The sequence below is a fragment of the Cyphomyrmex costatus genome, unplaced genomic scaffold (genome assembly GCF_001594065.2).
Source record: "Cyphomyrmex costatus isolate MS0001 unplaced genomic scaffold, Ccosl1.0 scaffold162, whole genome shotgun sequence".
In the NCBI taxonomy this organism is placed as follows: Eukaryota; Metazoa; Arthropoda; class Insecta; order Hymenoptera; family Formicidae; genus Cyphomyrmex; species Cyphomyrmex costatus.
The window spans coordinates 250,675-270,868 of NW_017275632.1; the positions used below are offsets into that span (position 1 = coordinate 250,675).

Sequence of the window (20,194 nt, forward strand, 5' to 3'; positions counted from 1 at the left end):
TATTATTTAAATTGTGAAATACATAAAGCTTTTAACTGCTTTTAACCTTTCAGTTTAAAATAAAAAAAATATGTAATACTTTCATGTACACCGCTGAAATATAAAATCTACTTTTATTACGAAAACTGTGTTTTAAGTAGACCACCCCGATCACTTGATTTGACATCACTGAGCTTCTTTGTGTAGAAAGTTTTAAAGCAGGAAGTTTATTCGTCGTCAATCAATTCAAAAGAATAATTGAGAAATTAAATTGAGACTGTAGTGCACCAAATATCACCAGATCAGTGTTTAGCTACAACACAAGCTTTTCGTACTAGATGCAATGCATTGCTGCAAGGACCAACATTTTGAACAATATCTACATTAAGCAAGTGAATAAGTAATAAAAAAAAAGTACAAAATGAAAACTACGTTTTGTCTTTTTTGCGATTCCAAACCGAAGCAAAAACAAACATCTCTACATGACTTTTTTTCCTTAATTTATCAATCCCCTATACGCTCTCGAAGTTTTTACATTTAAATTTCGGACACTGTATATAGATATACTTACAGGGTGTTCGGAAATTTAACCAATAAAGTTTCAGAGATTGTCGGGAACATCAAAGGGATTATTTTTTGCAACCTTGAACCTAGGATCCTATGATCCTAATACGATGTATTAGTATAGACCATCTGTAGCTACGACAGACAGAGAATGTTCGAGAAAGATCGGATTTCGAATATCTCAAAAAGTATAAGTTTTACAAAATTGTTTCAGACAAAAGTTGTGTAGGTTGTAAAAAGATTTATTTACCAACCTTATGAGTTTGACCTTGTTGATTCCACCCAAGGTCAAAGTGTACGTACATTTTAATTAATATATTGTTCCATTCTTCGCCTCCATACTTCGCCCATATATCAGTGCAGAGTGTTTCATCAGTTGACTAGCGAAATGCGAAGAAAATTGGGAAAAATACAAAGCTTGAAGCTTGGTGACAGAGTCGAGTTGATTTTCAAACGTTCTGAAAAGTTGACAGATTGTGCCCTTTACCAATAAGTTTTTTTTTTTTAAGAGTAATAACATTTGTCTGTTTGTTTCGCGCATGTGCAAAAGTGTTACAAAAATATGCTTGTTTTTGGAAACAATCAATTCTGGCGGTAGACGCAACATCTTATATAGAGGTAACTTTAATTTAAAGTTTAGAAATGTGCTGCGATTGGTAAGCAATCCCATTTGACAATAGATGGTCAATTTCACTAGGTTGAAATTTTAATTCAGTTAAAATTTGTACAGTGTCTTCACCGACTTGTGGGTTTCTTTGAACTCCAAGAGAAATTCCGGGTGTTCGAGATAAACGAGGAGCAGGATTTGGAATTAAATCGTCTCCTACAATCGTAAATGTCTGTCTCTGCTTATTGTGAACATGTAACATGACGTCTTTCAAATTTAGCACCGGTGTCACGCATGCATCAGTGCCGTCAAATATAGCGCACCATTCCGCTTGAGTCTTCGTTTTGAAAATTTCCGTAATTTTACGACGATTTTCTTCAAAATTTTCGTATTGTGGTACTTCGTCGCTTGAAAGACCAAGTTTTTCTAGAAAGATTTCATAAAACTGTGGTTCGATCGCTCCAACGCACATGTAAAATTTATCTTTCGTCTCGTATGTATCGTAAAAATGTGATCCTGTGTCAAGACTGTGAAAAAATAATTAAAAAAAATTCTTTACAAAACAAAAGTCAAAAACACACTTGTATGTCCCAAAGAAGTACTTACAGATTTTTACCACGTGGTTTTTCCCAAATACCCATGTTTTGCGATCTGAATAACCAAGATCCTAAATATGCTGATCCCTCTACCATTGATGCATCTATCACCTGTCCAATATTGCTCTTAGTTCGCTCATATAATGCCAAGATTATTCCAAGAGCGCACATCAATCCGCCGCCGAAATCAGCAGCCAGATTGACAGGTGGTATAGGCTTTTCATTATATCGACCAAATAAAGACAGTAATCCTATATTAATAATTTACAGTCTCGTATATATAAAATAATTAGGTTTTATCGTAAAATATAAAGCATAAAATGCATTTTATTTTTATGCGAATACAATTATAATGAGTACAAATCTAATATGAATTGTTATATTACAATGTTGTATGGGATTTTAATATATTACCAGATAAACCTAAATAATTGATATCATGACCAGCCATATCTGCAAAAGAGCCAGTTTGACCGTATCCAGTTAACCTAGCATATATCAATTTTTTATTTGTTACCATAAGTTCATTTGGTCCAATCTTCAACCTTTCCATGACTCCTTTTGAATATATAGTAATTACATAAATTTTAAAAAATTATTCTTAGTTATTATTAATACGAAAATTTAAAATTAGACATTTCCTTGTTTAAGGAATGCTGAAGCCGCCTGTATTACCGATAGCGTTGAAAAAACTAGCGTTTTGACGTTTTCGTTCCTGTTTAATTTCTTCGTAATAATTTCGCAGAATAAAAATTTCTTCTCCACGATTTAAATATTCAGGCTAACATACCTTCCCCTAGTGTATTTTGTGTCCAAAGCTAGAGAAAGTATGAAATCATAGATTTCTTTATCCATTTAATTTCAATATAACGCGACCAATGTGCTGAAGATAAAAATGGATAAAGAAATCTGTAATTTCATATTTTTTCCAGCTTTGGACACAATATAAACCAGGGGCAAATACATTAGCATGAATATTTAAATCGTGGAAAGGGAATTTTTATTCTGCGAAATTATTATGAAGAAATTAGACAGGAACGAAAATGTCAAAAACGATAGTTTTATCGATAATACAAACGGCATTACTTTAAAAGTATGATTTCAAAGTACATTAAAATTTAATAATACTGTATATACATATGTACCTCTCCTGTATGTATCAATGACAATGTCGCTTTGGTCACTTAATTTTTTGAAAATATTAATGCCCTCTTCAGATTTCAAATTTAATGATATTGATCTCTTCCCATGGCCCAAACAATCTAATGATTGAGTTTCAAGCTATAACATGATAAAAACAATCAAGATATAAATATTCATAGAATAAAACTCTTTACATTAAAATTATACTTTTGAATCGTATTGTGAATAAAATTAACTACAATGTTATGAAATATCAACAAGAGAATAAAGATTTCGAGAAAATAAATGTAATATAAATTTTTAGACGATATAAATATGTAGAAGAAACACAGAAATGTAAATATTTAGATCTAGGAGACAAATATCAGTTATTCGCGCGTGTAAATAAAATGTTTATTAAAAATGTTAATAAAAAATAATTAAACATTTTGACACCAACACATTTTAAGTTATTTTCAATAATTACAAAAAGGCGAAATGACTAATTTTTTTACATAGTTAATTAATTATTTAACATAATTTTAAACTAAAGTCAATTAATGTACTCATGTATTGTAAATTAAGAAATATCTTTTGCTGAAATACATTTTTTTCTCCCATCAGAACATGATGAAACACTGTTTCAATCGGTTATTCAATCGTTTGGTGAACAATGATGATTTTATCTTATCCAGTATGTCATCGCATTTTTTTTCTTCAAAATAGTGCTTTTACCGTATATCTATTTAGCGTTTTAGAATATAAGACATATTTTTTTTATATAGAATTTTTGTACATCTGAAGAGAGCTGAATCATACAGCTGAAACATGTAATGTTAATTAAAGTAAAGTTTCTTTAATATAAACAATAAGTAAAATACAAAATCAAACGTTTCTATCCTTATCGGCTCATCATCAGTGTATATAAAATTTAAACGTAGATACAGTTAACATCTTGATACAATGTATGAATATATGATGAAATAATCTCACATGGAAGAGGAAACCTTCTATTAATATTTAGAATCGGTAAAAAAAAACAAAGAGACATTCTCATAATGATAACGATCGTCACCTTTGCACGATGAGGAGAGTGAGAGGAAACTCTTATCTTTATTTTTAATACCACCATTTAGTTGAGAATGTCTCTTTTTGTTTTTTACCGGTTCTAAATAGAAGGTTTCCTTCCATGTGAGATTATTTCATCATATATTTATACATTGTATCAAGATTTTAACTATATCTATACGTTTAAATTTTATATACACTGAAATGATAATCTAATAAGGGTAGAAACGTTTGATTTTACTTATTGTTTATATTAAAGCATCTTAGACTCGTAGCCTATTGAGTTATTTATTTATTTTTTGAAATTTGAGTCTCTATTTTAATATAGTAAGGTTTATTCTTTGATTTTTTTTTTGTAGTATCTCAGTACTTTTATTTGAATATTTGATAAAGTGTTTCTATTTATCAGACTCTTATTGGTCCTTTTGTATTACATAATCGTTATTTTTGAAATACGTAAGAAGTGTGTGTTAATATTAATTGTTAATTTTTTCAAAGATTAGACTGATAATGGAATCTCGTCAAATTATATGTGATATTGAGAAACAGCATTATAGCTAATTTGCCTGTTTTTGAAGTCAAAATGGTTTCATTCTTAATGTGAATAGTTTATTAATATTTACTATTAATAAAAGGATGCGATTAAATAAATAAAAAGGATACGACTCACTAAATAAAAATAAATTAAAATGTAGCGCGAAATGAATTCAGTTTTTCAGAAATACGCATTCATTTTAAAAGAAAATATATCAAAATTATATGTACAGGGTGTCTAATAATAATTAATTGTAAAATTCTCGTATATAGAGATAGAATGGATTAAACTGAGAAGAAAAGTCCTTTAGCATTTTTTTTGTATTAGTTAACGAGTTATTAATTGATGAAAATTATCAAATTTGTCCGGTTTACCGCCAAATACAAGCGCGCGGCAAGACTGCCTAAAGAGACGTACTTACCATATGTATATAATAGAATTTCGATGCTAATAATGCTGAAGACTGTAACTTTCGAGTCTCATAACTCGGAAAGTACTTAATGAAAATAAATTTCATTAAAATGCTTTGAAAAGCTCTTGCTGTCAGCTATTATATTTTGAAATAAAAAATATGTTCTATTTAAAAAAAAAATCGATACCTTAACGACGCTACCCAAGGTCATTGGTACTTTCTTATGCCCCCTTCCGAACTATACAACTTTTATTTGAAACATTTTTCCCCGTATTTACCACAGTTATCGAGAAATCTTAATGCATTATATAAATGAGACATCTTGTATATATGCATAAACAGCTGCTGACTTTTATAGATATTGACATTTTTGTAAAATATTAATGTAATATTATCATGTTATTTAATATTAATGATGTGATAATATTAATTTCTACTATAATGTAAGCTACAAAAATATATTTAGTATATGAATTTTAATAGAGTACTCTGATAAAATTTACTTCTAATTACCTTATCCACTCTGGTAACAGATGCTCCAAATTCTGCCAAAATCATTCCACAGAAAGGTCCTGGAGCAAGTCCAGCTAACTCTACAACCTTAATTCCTTTTAAAGCCATAGCGTTTCTGTTGATAAATTAATGAAACTTCAATTTTATAAAAATGCAGTTTTTCACCTGATATTTATTTACAATACTTTTATTAGAGCTAGGTATGTATTTGAAATACTTTTATTTGAAAAATGATATTTATAAAACAATGGTATCTCTTGTATTTTGTATTTCAGTGGAGCATATGAAAACATTTTGCACTTTATATTTCATGGAAGTATATAAAAGTATTTTGTATTTTATACATCAATATTAATAACAAAAGATTGAATGTATTTCATATAATTTCAAATACTAAGATTGAAAATTAATTATGAAACACATAAAACTTTTAATCTTTCAATTTTAAATATAAAATAGAAAATACACTTTTATTGCAAAAACTGTGTTTTAAGTAAAAGTATTTCATATGCATACCCAGTCCTGTTGTTTAGAACATTCTAACAAAACATTTGATTATATTAACTCTATACAATATTTATATGAACCTTATAAGAGTCATTATATTTAGTTTAGCCCCTTAAACCTCAAAGATCAATGAAATTAGGCTTACTCGACGCATTTTTGCATGAAATGAAATAATCTGGCAGAAATAAGTCGTTCTGCCCCGCAAACCGAGATATTTAAAAACGTTCATGTTGAGGAATATTAAGGCTAGGAAATGTGTCAGTCTATATATTAAAATACTTATAAGTACTCATAATGACATATTCTTCAGCATTGATACGTACACATATTGATTATAACGATAGCATATTAATATATGATTATACAATATAATACAGCATTTTTTAGACTTTTTTTTAAATATTTTAATTATTTTTTCCGTAACACATCGCTTTTCGCGTAAAAAAAGCACGAGAAAAATTACAAAGTATTATACAATAAGTATTTTCTCGTTAAGTATTATACTTACAAGTATTTTCTCGTTATAACGATATATATTCTTCAACGTTAATCCATAGACAATAAATAGGTTATTATACAGAATAGGCAGTTTAGAAATCAATAAAATTAGGCTTATTTGACACGTTTTTGCATGAAACAGAAGGATCTGGTAGAAATAAGCGTCGCTCTACTCCATGAATTGAAATATTAAGCATTGAAATTGACAACTGTAGAGATTAGAAAATCTATCAAACCAACTCTACATGCCGCTATGAGCATGATATAAACACAAGGACATGGTTACGTATATCATTATGCATATGTTATGCAGTTATGCAAGATACACTATGCACAAGGTATGCTTATGCACATCAATAAATCACGTGATTGTCCAATGGTCAATTAGAAATTGTCATCAAGTTACGTCATAATTACGCGATGAATTCGAAATTATTATAATTTCCTTGCAATACGCATTATAAAAAATTACGGTAAACATTTACCGTACATACAGAAGACACTCCTCACCTTCAATCTCAACGAAATTATGCGAAATTACGCGTCATTCGACGCGTTTTTGCATAAAATGAAAGAATCTCCGAGAATCTGGCAGTTAAATGTGCCCAGTCCCACGAAGTGAGATATTTATTGTTAAAGTTCACTAATTGAGGTTATGAAATCTGTCATATCGGTATGATGTAACGAATTGTTACACGTTTGCAGACTTGGTGACATGTATGTACATTCACTGTCTAGTCTGTAACTTCTAGGCAGTTAGATCCCACGCGGGTATGGGATATACGTTAAGATATATTATTTTTTTGTAAATGTTAAGAAGACCCCGCTCACCTCAAACTTTGATAAAAATACACTCATTTGACGCGTTTTTGTGCGAAATGAACGAATCTGGCAGAAAAACATCCCGCTGTGCCCTGCGAACCGAAATATTAAGCGTTAAAGTTGACGACTATACAGGTTAAGAAATCTGTTAAGCTCAAGACACAATGCGAGGGAATAACGATAGTGATAAGTTTCAACTTATCAGAAATCGAATACATATCGGAATACACATTTTTGATAGATTGAAACCACCATATTATTCCTATCGCAATCGTTATTCCCTCGCATTGTGTCTTGGACTTCACAGCCGCGAAATACTGCGCTACGACCATGCGCTGCGATTATACTTTTATGTTCTCTTCCATAAAGTGAAAGGAAAAGAAGGATTATGATTAAGGCCTCTCATTATATTACAAGCAATTAATGTTAATTTCAGGAAACATTTATCTCTAATTAATTAATCTTCCATTGTCGTCTTGCATTATAATTTAAACATAAGTTACAGTTTAAGAATGATCGATTTTCGGTCAAATTCGAGACATTTAAAAATGATTTATTTATGTAAACGTAGAATATTTTGTACATGATTACATTTTAATAATAATTACATTATTAAGATGGATCAACAAAATGGCGATTACAAAAAACTATTTTGCGTTTCTATAAAATACAAATATATATCTTATTTTTGGAACAATACGTTATTATAAAAATCAATTATATTGAAATATTAAAATCTATATATTAATCTCTTAACATAATCGATAAAGATGCATGCAGAAAAAGATAGAAATGAGTACAAATATGTAATACGATAGTATATGTAATTAGAGCAAAAAGAATATATCAAATTTTTTTTTCAAAACAGAATTTAAATTTATCATGACACGAGAACTATCTCTCATTTTTTTCCTAATACAAAAGAATTTTTGAATAAATTATCAAACAAATTCCAACATCAAGTAGTTTCATAATAGTCTAATATTAAATGTGTCTTCAGTATTACTATAATATTATGTGATCAAGAGTTTCTATACAATGATCATATCAAGGTATAACAAAAGAAAGCAACAACAATGTAATTCTGAATTCCATTACATGAAGCCTTTATAGACAATTTATACTACTTCTTTAATTATACTTTCTATTCATGTATTACTTGTTATTATTCTCCCCATTGTTGACCAGTTTTTCTCTTACAGAGAGTTGCATCTAGCTGTTTGAGCCATGGTAATAATAGCATGACTTTTCTTCTATAATTTGGATCTTTTGCAATGGGATTGTGCTCCAGATATATGGTCTGCAATTGTTTGTTGACTGTTAAACTTTCCAACGTGTTCCAATCTTCAATTTCATTGTTATTCATCTGTAAATGTTGAATAAAAATAAATGACTAGTTATAATATTATAATATAGGTACATTATATGTATAATATAGAAATACACATTTATTGATCAATTCCTCTTACCCAGAAATCTTCAAGATTTTCAAGATGATCCATATTTTGAATCTTTTTAATTTTGTTATTTGCTAGATCCAACGTTGTTAATTCTGGACAATTTTCTATGCTCTCTATACACATTATACCATTTTCAGACAAGTACAATTGATTCAACTTCTTTAATTCCTCAATATGCTCAATCTTTATAATTCGATTACTTTGTAGACTTAACAACGTGAGATTTTTCAGGTTTTCCAAGTTTTGGATTTTGGTGATTTTGTTTTTACCCAAAAACAAATTGGTCAGATTCTCAAGACCCTCGAGATTCTTAATTTCACGTATCTTATTATCGCCTAATTCCAGCGTCGTAAGATTTGTTAAGTGTGAGATATTCTCAATTTGTAAAATTTTATTTGACGATAAAAATAATTTTTGTAAATTCAATAAGCTACTTAACCCTTCTATCTTCTTAATGCGATTGAATGACAAGTCCAAGAGTCTAAAATGTCAAAAATTGTTAGAATTCATGTACATATTCATATGTACATATATTGGGTATTTCAGATCATTTGTATCACCCTTTTGTCTTTGCAGGATAACATTCAATCGAAAAAGAGTTCAAACAAAAATTTTAGGGTTTAAAAAGATCTATTTGTTGATTTCATCTGTTTAACCTTAGATGATGTCGCCAAGGTTAGGTTCATGTCACGATAATTTTTTTTAAATAGAAATCTCCATTTTTTAATGCATATCCTTGTAGCTTATCTCAAGGGTTTTTATCATAACCCTGAACAGCATTTCAAAGGTTTTTTAACCATCATTTGGACATTATAAATAATGCTAATGCCACAGCAATATTGTAACTTATAATTTAAAAAATATTCTATGGAAAAATGTTTTGTTATAGCGTTTTGAAAAGCTCGAGATAAGATACAAAAATATGTAATTAAAAAATGGGGATTTTTATTTAAAAAATTGACGTAACTTTTATCTAATCTTGACGATGCTATCCAAAGTCAAACTGATAAGATCAGTAAATTAATTTTTAATTTAAATCTTATAACTTTTGTCTGAACATTTTCAATTGGACGTTATCTTGCGAAGATAAAAGGATGGTACAGGTGGTCTGAAACATCCGATATATATGTATGTACGCACACATATATGGTGAGGCATTTAAAACAAGCTACCTGAATAACTTGGTTATTTTTGATGATATTAAAATAAATAATTGAAGAATTAAAGGACTCTTTTATATAACAATAATTAATACGTTAAAAATGGCGAATAAGAGTCAAATTACAATTTAAAATCTGAATCTAATAATTTATTCTAATATTCTATATTGCGAAGAATATCACGTAATTTTTGGCGTTTCGTCCCGGCTTCCACTACTGGACTCATCAGTAAGGTATTGTAATGATATAAAATAATATTTTAAATGAAAATGGAACGGTTTCGAATGGGATGTGTTTTGGTCATATTGTTTTTTGTTTAGGTGAAGGCACCTAAAAGATATTAAGGTCACCTTCACGTTTTAAAATGGAATTACATGACTTTATTTACATAATATGATTTTTTAAAACAAATCTACATATAATGTATTTGAGGCCTTTACGGGTATCCTCAATTATATACCAGAAGATTTGCTGGTTATCACCATGTTGTTTTTATCCATTGCTAATGCCAACGTTTTGTGAACTTTGCCGTTCATTTCATCAGAGCGAGAGGTACACTGATACTATTCTAGTATTCTGCATATAAAAGTATGAAGGTACACATATCAAAAAAACCAATTGTTTACGAGATATTTTATACTTTATTCTGACATATATGTTGACATATGATATTAAATATCTTCTAAACGATTGGTTTTTTAATATGTATACCTTCATACTTTTATATGAAGAATTGTTTAAAAAATTATATTATGTAAATAAAGTCATGTAATTCCATTTAAAAAAATGGAGGTGATCTTAATATCTTTTAGGTGTCTCCACCTAAACAAAAAATAAACACGTCCCTCTTCAAACTATTCCACTTTCATTTGAAACATTTTTTCATATCATTAAAAATATGCAAGTAATTTGGGTGGCCCGTTTTGGATTCCTCACCATGTAGACTATACATGTATGTACATTATGCATTATATAAAATTAAAGTTAAAAACATACTCTAGATTTACGAGGGCATCTAGATTTTCTATTGTTATAATTTGATTATCTCTTAATTCCAATTCTACCAAACTAATAAGTGTATCAAGATTTTCTATCTTTTTAATCAGATTCCATGTGAAGCATAATCTTCGTACTTGTGTTAATGGTTCTAGATTTTCTAGTTTGGTTAATCTTGAGTGATTGAAGTCTAATTCCTAAAACAATTGATATAATAATAATCTCAGTGACAAAGTAACTTACAGCACACATGCACGCACACAGAAATTGTCATATATATATATATATATATAATTTCTAAAATTTGAAAACCTTAAACTTTATTTAACAGAATAAAGGAATAATGTCCATTTTTATTAACTAAAATATTAACTTTTTATAAATAAATAAATAAAACTTTATAAATGAATAAAATATTAACTTTAATCTTAACTTAATATCTTCTTCTAATTCTTGTATGTTTACAATTCTACTAATAGATCTGTTCTTTTTAGTTAAAGTTCTTGCACGGTTTACTTTTCTTCCTTTTTTCTCCGTGTTGAAGAAAAAAAGAGAAAAGACAAATCATATAAAAAGTTCAGCTAAAAAAACATCTAATGTAATTTAATCACAATTTAATTTGTTTATTTTTTTCTAATCCTTAAAACTAGAAAATAAAAATAAATAAACCGAAATGTAATTTAATCTATATTAGTAGAAATGGTTATTACAGCTAGAAAAAGTTGAAGAATAAGTTAAATTAATTAAAAAGTTGAATAAGTTAAATTAATTCTATAATGAGTCAGAAGTCTTAGTTTTAGGACTGATTGTTCCATCTTTTGATACATTTTATCTGTTAGGTAAATATCAAGATTATTCAATTATATACGTAGATTGCCAGATTTACCTAATGGGTACAATTTACCAAAAAATGGAACAATCGGCCCTTAAATCAGTCAAGTTCGCTAATCAGTGTTAGTCGTACAAGTTTGGCTATTGATCAACTATATCAATAAAATTTAGGACTCAATGGAGAATCAGCATTAATCAAGATTAAAATTTGATCTATATTGGTGAAAATGGACATCAAGAAAAAGACATTTCAATATTAGGATTTATAATTAATAGCTTTCGATAATATATATATATATATATATATATATATATTATTTTGTTTAATAAAAATAAGTAAGAAACACACTTCGCTATCAGGATCTATAATTAATATCTTATCAGGCTCTCTCTCCTCGGAGTCCTCTCCCTCGTTTTCTGCTTTTATTTCGACGGAACTCTCGCTTTTATTCTCGTCTACAATAATTAAATTAAACATAACCTAAGTCCATACGTGATTACATGTACGAAAATTTTACTCCTTGAGTATCGTACCATAATTAGCCATTGTGAGATTTGTCGTGTGACGACTTGACGAGAAAAGTGATGGATGTAGATTTCTTGACAGACTTAGATATTAACTCAAATCACCCTAAAATCACCTTAAAACATCAGTGATTACCTACTTTCGTTCGATTAACTGATACTTTCAACAATGCACGGTTAAAATGACACTAAACACATTCTAGTTTACACTGCATAATACTAAAACGATGAAGGTCTAAACAAACTACGTGAAGGAAAAATCCATAAGCTTATGTGTGTGTGTAAGCATGCTAATAATTATAAATAACAAATCAATCAAACATCGTATAACACTTTGACTACGTAAGATTGTATAAGTATGGACTGCCAATAATCGCCTTCACGACACTTCACAATTCATACTGGTTGTGTCAAAACCATGGGATATTTTCACCATGGTCAAAACGACGGGCACATTCAGCGGACTCAACAGTTGAGTGAGCGCTCGCTATTATTGGTGTATTCTTCCAGATCTAAAATTCTGATTGGGTGATCTAAAAGATTACACCAATAACAGCGAGCGCTCACTCAACTGTTGAGTCCGCTGAATGCGTCCATTAGTTGCAAGCCGATCGCAAGTTCGTTGCGACAGCCAATCTCAAGCTTGCATTTTGAAATCAATGCTTCAGATTGGCTGTCGCAACAAACTTGCGATCGGTTTGCAACTAATGTAGAACCGGCTTTAGGGCCACTGTCACCTAGGCCGGTATTCATAGTCAGTTCTTATATTCAAGACCGTCTTAAGTTCAGTCATGAAGGAAGATATAAGGAGACTCCACTCGGTCTCGCCAGTCTACAAGACATGAACCCATTTTAGGTTTCGAGTTCCGTTTCCGATCCTCGACACTCGCAGCGCTCGTGAATTTAGTAGTGCTGCGCATAATGAGTGCGAGTAAGAGAAATGATCATTTCTCTTACTCGCACTCATCAGAATCGGAAGCTGAACTCGAAACCTAAAATGGGTCCACTTTTATTTTACGGAGTGGAGTCTCCTTATATCTTACTTCCTGGCAAAAGCTGTGCTCCCCGCTTAAGGCCGGTATTCATAGTCGGTTCTTATTTTAAGATCGTCTTAAGTAATGTCTTAAGCCGTAATCACACTACGGGTTGCGCGCTCTGTTGCGATTGAGATTACGGTTGAATGTTGAAAACTAACCAATCAGAGCAGTGCATGCTTAGGGTGCTGTCCCATGATACGGAAATTACACCGGAACGGAACAGTGAGACCAATCACAATCGCAGAAAGGAAAGTAGAGTAATGATTGCAGAGATCTGATTGGTCTCACTGTTCCGTTCCGGTGTAATTTCCGTATCATGGGACAGCACCCTTAGTTTCCAACATGCAACCGTAATCTCAATCGCAACAGAGCGCGCAACCCGTAGTGTGATTACGGCTTAAGGCCGCAGCACACACTTTTGCATAACGCATGAAGCATGTGCATAAGGAATTTCATTGGCCCATTTTCTTATGCATGAGTCAATGGACCAATCAAATTCTTTATGTATATGGTTTATGCAAAAGTGTGTGCTGCGGCCTTTAGCCTTATTGACCGCGGCAAGCGCCCTCACGTCGCGCCATGACGTCATCGCGCCAGCGCTCGCCGTTCGGCCATTTTATGTGAATGTGCGCTTTCCGTTTTCACGAGGTATTTGTGTTGCAGGATTCGTGGTAATCGTGGTCAGTGACGTACAGTGACGGAGATAAACTCGGATGATTTAGCTTCGCGTTAAAAGGGACACGTTCGGGCGTTCGTATTGTATGCGTTAGTGAAAAGTGCGATCGACCGCACACGACCGCGTTGACTTGCCGTGTAAAATTGTGGAACAAGTACGATGGAGGATAAGGCGTCGCTCAAGGAACTTGACCAGTGGATAGAACAATTAAACGACTGCAAACAACTGACAGAAAGCCAAGTGAAAACCCTCTGCGATAAGGTACATGTTCGACATATTCGTTAAGCATGACTCCGCCCCGTTCGCAACACCCCCGTGTGAATGGCCGCACGTTACATTAATTACTCAAGTATTCGCAGTTATTCGTGGCACGGCTGTCGCGTACCGCGTTCGAACGCATCATCTACCGTTCTGATTTGTGTTATCTTACATTGCTATTAAACATGGTATCGCCGATATATCACGGACGCTACGGGAGTTCACGGGACGTTCATGAGAATTATTGGGCACTCCGGGAAATTTCGGGATTTTCCTCATCCCGTGTCGTCTCGTGTGGTCTCGTTCCCGACGGTGAACCGCGATGAACCTCCCTCCCGAGAAGCACGCGTTTTAGTGATCACCTTTTGATAACGACCAAACGGTCCTCTCTTGAACGATTATTCATGCTTATACATGCCGTTTTAAACCTGTTAACGCAATTCCGCAACAGGTGAACGCTCTGTCGTTACATCGTAATTAATTTATACTGATGTATGTCTTTTGATGTACTTGTGGCTCTATGGGCAGTATACATAGTCCGTTGTTATTTTAAGACCATCTTATGCCTGGTTTATGCTTCAGGTCTTAATCCCAAGATCCTAAAATTCAACCAATAAAGCTGCCAGTTCTAACCGAAATTTGAACTCTATTGGCTCTGAATTTTAGGATTAAGATCTTAAGACCGAAGCATTACACCAGGCATTAAGTAATGTCTTAAGATGCTAATGCAGCTGTCTCATTGGTTCGTAAAACACCTCAAAAACTTAAGACGGTCTTGAATATAAGGACTGCTTATGACTTGTCTTGGAGATGAATAGTCTTATCAGTTATGATAACTGTGACAAATATGCTTTATCGGTAGTAACATCTGTCATTGCTATTTTTCTTTTGATTAGCGAGTATGATTACGAGAAACATTATCACTGCTATGAATCATGTGGTCACTTATAGATTGAGATATTCTATCATATTTAATTAATGTAATGAGAAAAATAAGCATTGTGCTTCAAGTTTATTAAAATATTAGCCAGAGAAGGGAGACTTTTTGGTATCCTTATAGCTTTAATTTAATATTAGTTAATTTAAAGCTGAAAAATAATGAATTACTCATCTTGAGTATTAAAAGCACTGGATGTTAAGTGCTTAATAAGTAATTAAAAAAAATTCTTGTAAGGGTATATATTTGGCAAACTATGTGTGTGGAAAGAAATGTTAATATGAGAATTCTTAAAAGCAAACGATACTTGTGTAAAGGTTCATTTAAAAAATATTCTGTATATTTGATTACTTTGAGGTTGATTTTAATATTTCTAATAGATTGAGCTAAATGAAACGAGTATTTTTGAATGAATTTATATTTTAACATTTGAAAATAGTATTGTAGCTATTTATTTATATTTTTTGTAATAATGTTTCTTCTTATTGTATTGATATTGATATAATATGCTAGTTGGCCAAAGTATCTGTTTTTCTAAATGTATGCTAATAATTATATTTGTAATTGACTAGAAATTCATTTATTACGAGAGAAATTTCTATTTGAGTATTGAGAGATAATTTGTGATTACAATGGACTTATAATTTAAGAGATCTGCCATCATCTGATATCTTTCTTATCAGTTGATAATAGAAGTTTACAACATTAGATCTATTCTTTATTCTTACACTGTTTGAATTAGTGTAATAAATTAAAATAAAATATATATATTTGTTTTACTTCAACTTATTGCACTAGTCTAAGTGGTGCAGGAATAAAGAATAGATCTATTATCTCATATATCTGTAAAAATGAACTTAGCGCCGAGACACTACCGTGTCTCCAGATTTTTGATTAATTTTTTAAATATGGTTATATTATGTATATAGGGAATAAAGTTTGTTTTGTTTTAGCTAAATTACTTATCTCCATAGTTAATATTTTCTTTTTTTTTCCAATATAAAAAAAAAGAGGAAAGATAAACCATAAGAAGCTTCAGTTAAAAATAACACACGCGTGCGCGCGCGCGCTTACACACACACACACACACACACACACACACACAGTACTTGTTGCAAATTAATCTACTTTTATTTTTAATAAAACAAGATAGGCTCAGATAAATAAATTCAAAGAAACAAATAAAATGCCAATATGAACCAACACAAGTTATTAGTGTGTGCTTTTAATACAATTTATTCGAAATAAATAGTAAATTTTATTTTTAATGTTTTTGACAGCTGTATGTATGTATGTCAGCAATAGTGTCTTATAATAATTAAAATTTTCAGGCGAAAGAAATTTTAGCTAAGGAATCAAATGTACAAGAAGTAAAATGTCCTGTAACAGTATGTGGAGATGTACATGGACAGTTCCACGATTTGATGGAATTATTCAGAATAGGTGGCAAATCACCTGATACGAATTACCTTTTTATGGGTGACTATGTTGATCGTGGTTATTATTCAGTCGAGACTGTTACTTTGCTTGTAGCTCTTAAGGTATAGTATAATATACGTTATTATAATTTTATTAAATTGTCATACTGCACTAATAAACTGTTAATGTATTATACAATATATTTAACTATGTATATTACACACACACACACACACACACACGTTAATTTCTTTAAAAATAGTAAGAAGTATATATTTATATCTTTTTCTTGTTTGTTTTATACAATTAAAGGTAAGATATCGAGAAAGAATAACCATTCTACGAGGAAATCACGAATCAAGACAAATCACACAAGTGTATGGTTTTTACGATGAATGCTTACGTAAATATGGAAATGCCAATGTATGGAAATTCTTTACGGACTTATTCGATTATTTACCATTAACAGCATTGGTCGATGGTCAAATATTTTGTTTGCATGGTGGTCTGTCACCATCAATTGACACTTTAGATCACATACGTGCTCTAGATCGTCTTCAGGAAGTACCACATGAAGTTAGTTCCTGCATTTATAATTTTTATAACTATTGTAATAACAGAACTTAATTTAGTGTTATAATTGTTCGTTATTTAATACAGGGTCCTATGTGCGATCTGCTTTGGTCAGATCCAGATGATAGAGGAGGATGGGGTATTTCACCCCGTGGAGCAGGATATACCTTTGGTCAAGATATTTCTGAAACGTTTAATCACTCCAATGGACTAACACTTGTCTCACGAGCTCATCAATTAGTTATGGAGGGTTATAATTGGTATGAGTAGTTTGACATTCGGTTAGATTAAAATAACTTTTTTCTTCTCTGTACACGTATGTACAGTTTAACATTCCAGGATATTTTATAAGAAGCTTGTAATATACATATAATACTACATATAACGTATACTCTCTTCTTTAAGGTGTCATGACCGCAATGTCGTAACTATATTCTCAGCACCTAATTACTGTTATCGTTGTGGTAATCAAGCTGCAATCATGGAACTGGATGATGCTTTAAAATATTCATTGTGAGTATGACTTTAATATTTTTATGTATTGTAATGTAACATTTATTTGCAAATTATTTTGTTGATCTTTTAAACGCATATTGAATGAACGAGTTTCTTAATTCATCGATTGATCAATCGCACTATGCGCAAATACAGCTTTTACGAAACAAAATTATATTTGTACACAATACGATTAATCATTAAATGAATTAAAAAACTCATCCCATATTATTACATCAAAATTTTTCTACATAAATGTATGATAAACATTATTAAATCTCATAGGACGTATGATGAAATGTGATGCAATGTGTGATAAATTCTTTAAATGTAAGATAGTACAGTTTCGAACATGGTACAATTTTGAACAAAATAAAATTTGAATCCAATTTTTTAGGTGAACTTTGGTAATTTTCTTATTGTATATATACCAAACAAAAAAAATCAAACTTTAAAAATTGGATTCCTATTTTATTTTATTTAGAATTATATCATGTTCGCAATTGTACCGTCTTGCTCTAAACATGGTGAGGCATCTAAAACAGACCATCTAAATAATTCACTTGTTTTTGATGACAAAAAAATGTTTCTGATAAAAATAGAAAAGTTTTGAGGAGAACATGTTTTAGTCATGTTGTTTTTTTTTTGTAGGCGAAGGCGCCTACAAAAAGATATAAAAGACACCTCCACTTTTTTAAATGAAATTTTGATTTTTTTTTTTACACAATATGGTTGCTCTAATTATTGTGTATATAAAAATATGGTATTATAAGGTAGAGATATAAAAAAACCAATAGTTTTTACGAGATATTTTACACTTTATTCTGACACTTTTTAACATAAAATCACATATCTTGTAAACTATTATTTTTTTGGCAACTATGCTGTAATATCTTTATGCACAAAATAATGAGATGGATTAAACAACATATCAACAAAAATAAATGAGTTATTTAGGTAACCTGTTTTAGATGGCTCATCCTGTATAATCGTAAACGTATTCAACATCATATTTCCTGTATTGTTAAAAGATTTTATTAATATAAAGATGTTTACTGTTTAAAAATGTTAAATATCATAATGCAACTTTACTGGTATAGGTATCATTATAAATTTTCTTTTGATTTTTTGTTACAGCCTACAATTTGACCCAGCACCAAGACGTGGAGAACCACATGTTACCAGGCGAACGCCAGATTACTTCCTCTAGAGAACTAAACTTCAAAGTTAAGTGTCAAGGTAGGGGAATGGAAACGCGACTTTATAGTGACGCCAGACAGCATAACTTTCAATAGAACATCGTTAAATGAGTGTGAGGCTCCGACATGTTTTCACATATACCACATATAGCCTCAGTATTATATCATGGCTCACTTTGTGGTGTCTCATTAAGAGATAGAATAGGTTACACGCACGTTCTGTGCGTGCCTTACATGATACATGTAGACGCAACATTACTTGTACACTGAAAAGGAAAAAATACAATAATGTACACACGTATCGATTAAATTCACTTGTAGCATTGAGTTTTACAACTTTTATTATATATCCGCTTGTATTTTTATTATAAAAGAAACTGAATATATAATAATGCACACGTTTGCGTGCAATAGATAGAACAAAAATAACAGTAAAATGGTATTATTTTGTAATCTTGAATGAAAATATAAAACTCGTTAAGAGAAATTTATAAACGGAGCAACATACATCGTGTTTTAAATGACAGTTCGTTCTAACGAAGTTGATTGTCATACAAGATTTCAAAAAGACATACCAAAATGGTTATAAATTTATATTTAAGAGAGTGTCGCGTTATTATTAGTGTGAATGAAGCATGAGATGTTTCACTTGAAGAAATTGCAAGGTGAGTTGATGCAACAGTAAATTGGCATGTATAAATTGTGCCATATAAGGGTTCAATAAATATAATTTCCAAGTTTTTATTAAAAAATTTAATATGGCATTACACATACGAATTCATCAGAATCATGATGAGCAGTTGTTTCGTCAGATTCACAGTTATTTCTACACAGTATTTATTATGTTTAAGTAAATAAAATATGCATTTTTTTATTTAAATAGCACAGAAGTCCTCAAAAGGTGAATGTAAATCTCGTTTTCGTCGATGTAGCTTACTATTTATTAATCCAAAACATTATTTTTTGCGAAATAATATGCGTCTGTATAATAAAAGAAAAATCGAAAAAAATGATGTCTACATTTGCATTTGAAATGTTTTTACTTTATATTTAGACAAAATAGTTATATTTAATACTGTACATATATATATATATATAATTCAGTTGATTTGATTTACTTTTAATCGAAAATTTGTCTTGTAATTTTAGACTGCAATGTAAATTTGAGCTACACTGATTGATGACTAATCATAAAAATAAGTACGACACTTGCATCAATTCTATCTGCCTTCTAAAGTGAAACATATACTTTATATCGAGTGAATATGTATTCATCATGATTAAAGAAAATTATTTGCTTGTAAACTTATCGACTATCTTTTTATTAATAGATATAAAATATAATGCTTCTGATAAATAAACATGTGTAATGCGAGTTAAAGCAACCCATTCAAATTTTATATTC

At 30.7% G+C, this 20,194-nt stretch overlaps 3 protein-coding genes across 6 annotated transcripts; 1 reads left to right on the forward strand and 2 right to left on the reverse strand.

The window, feature by feature from the left end:
- Positions 1 to 558: 558 nt before the first annotated feature.
- Positions 559 to 6,437, reverse strand: Amacr (Alpha-methylacyl-CoA racemase). 3 transcript variants are annotated; one of them, XR_001940651.1, is made up of 7 exons: positions 6,412 to 6,437; positions 5,397 to 5,511; positions 2,892 to 3,027; positions 2,161 to 2,304; positions 1,757 to 1,997; positions 798 to 1,677; positions 559 to 678 (listed from the first exon to the last, which is right to left on the reverse strand). XR_001940651.1 is itself a non-coding variant. In XM_018536921.1 (6 exons), exons 2-6 carry the CDS (start codon positions 5,502 to 5,504, stop codon positions 1,173 to 1,175), a joined length of 1,134 nt encoding a protein of 377 aa, XP_018392423.1. In that variant the 5' UTR covers positions 5,505 to 5,511; positions 6,412 to 6,437; the 3' UTR covers positions 559 to 1,172. The 3 variants fall into 3 exon arrangements, 2 of the variants coding, with proteins under 2 accessions (XP_018392423.1, XP_018392424.1); XM_018536921.1 differs by having other exon boundaries at positions 559 to 1,677; XM_018536922.1 differs by lacking the exons at positions 5,397 to 5,511; positions 6,412 to 6,437 and adding an exon at positions 3,475 to 3,514 and having other exon boundaries at positions 559 to 1,677.
- A 1,870-nt stretch (positions 6,438 to 8,307) lies between these two features.
- LOC108771610 (protein phosphatase 1 regulatory subunit 7) lies at positions 8,308 to 12,437 on the reverse strand. 2 transcript variants are annotated; one of them, XM_018536943.1, is made up of 5 exons: positions 12,205 to 12,437; positions 12,020 to 12,126; positions 10,840 to 11,036; positions 8,693 to 9,164; positions 8,308 to 8,589 (listed from the first exon to the last, which is right to left on the reverse strand). In XM_018536943.1, exons 1-5 carry the CDS (start codon positions 12,215 to 12,217, stop codon positions 8,389 to 8,391), a joined length of 990 nt encoding a protein of 329 aa, XP_018392445.1. In that variant the 5' UTR covers positions 12,218 to 12,437; the 3' UTR covers positions 8,308 to 8,388. The 2 variants fall into 2 exon arrangements, with proteins under 2 accessions (XP_018392445.1, XP_018392444.1); XM_018536942.1 differs by lacking the exon at positions 12,205 to 12,437 and having other exon boundaries at positions 12,020 to 12,148.
- A 1,409-nt stretch (positions 12,438 to 13,846) lies between these two features.
- On the forward strand, positions 13,847 to 19,204 carry mts (protein phosphatase 2 catalytic subunit mts). The gene is made up of 6 exons (XM_018536945.1): positions 13,847 to 14,169; positions 16,435 to 16,644; positions 16,835 to 17,098; positions 17,183 to 17,355; positions 17,501 to 17,608; positions 18,728 to 19,204. The coding sequence occupies exons 1-6, from the start codon at positions 14,068 to 14,070 to the stop codon at positions 18,798 to 18,800; spliced, it is 930 nt and encodes a 309-aa protein (XP_018392447.1). The 5' UTR covers positions 13,847 to 14,067; the 3' UTR covers positions 18,801 to 19,204.
- Positions 19,205 to 20,194: the final 990 nt, after the last annotated feature.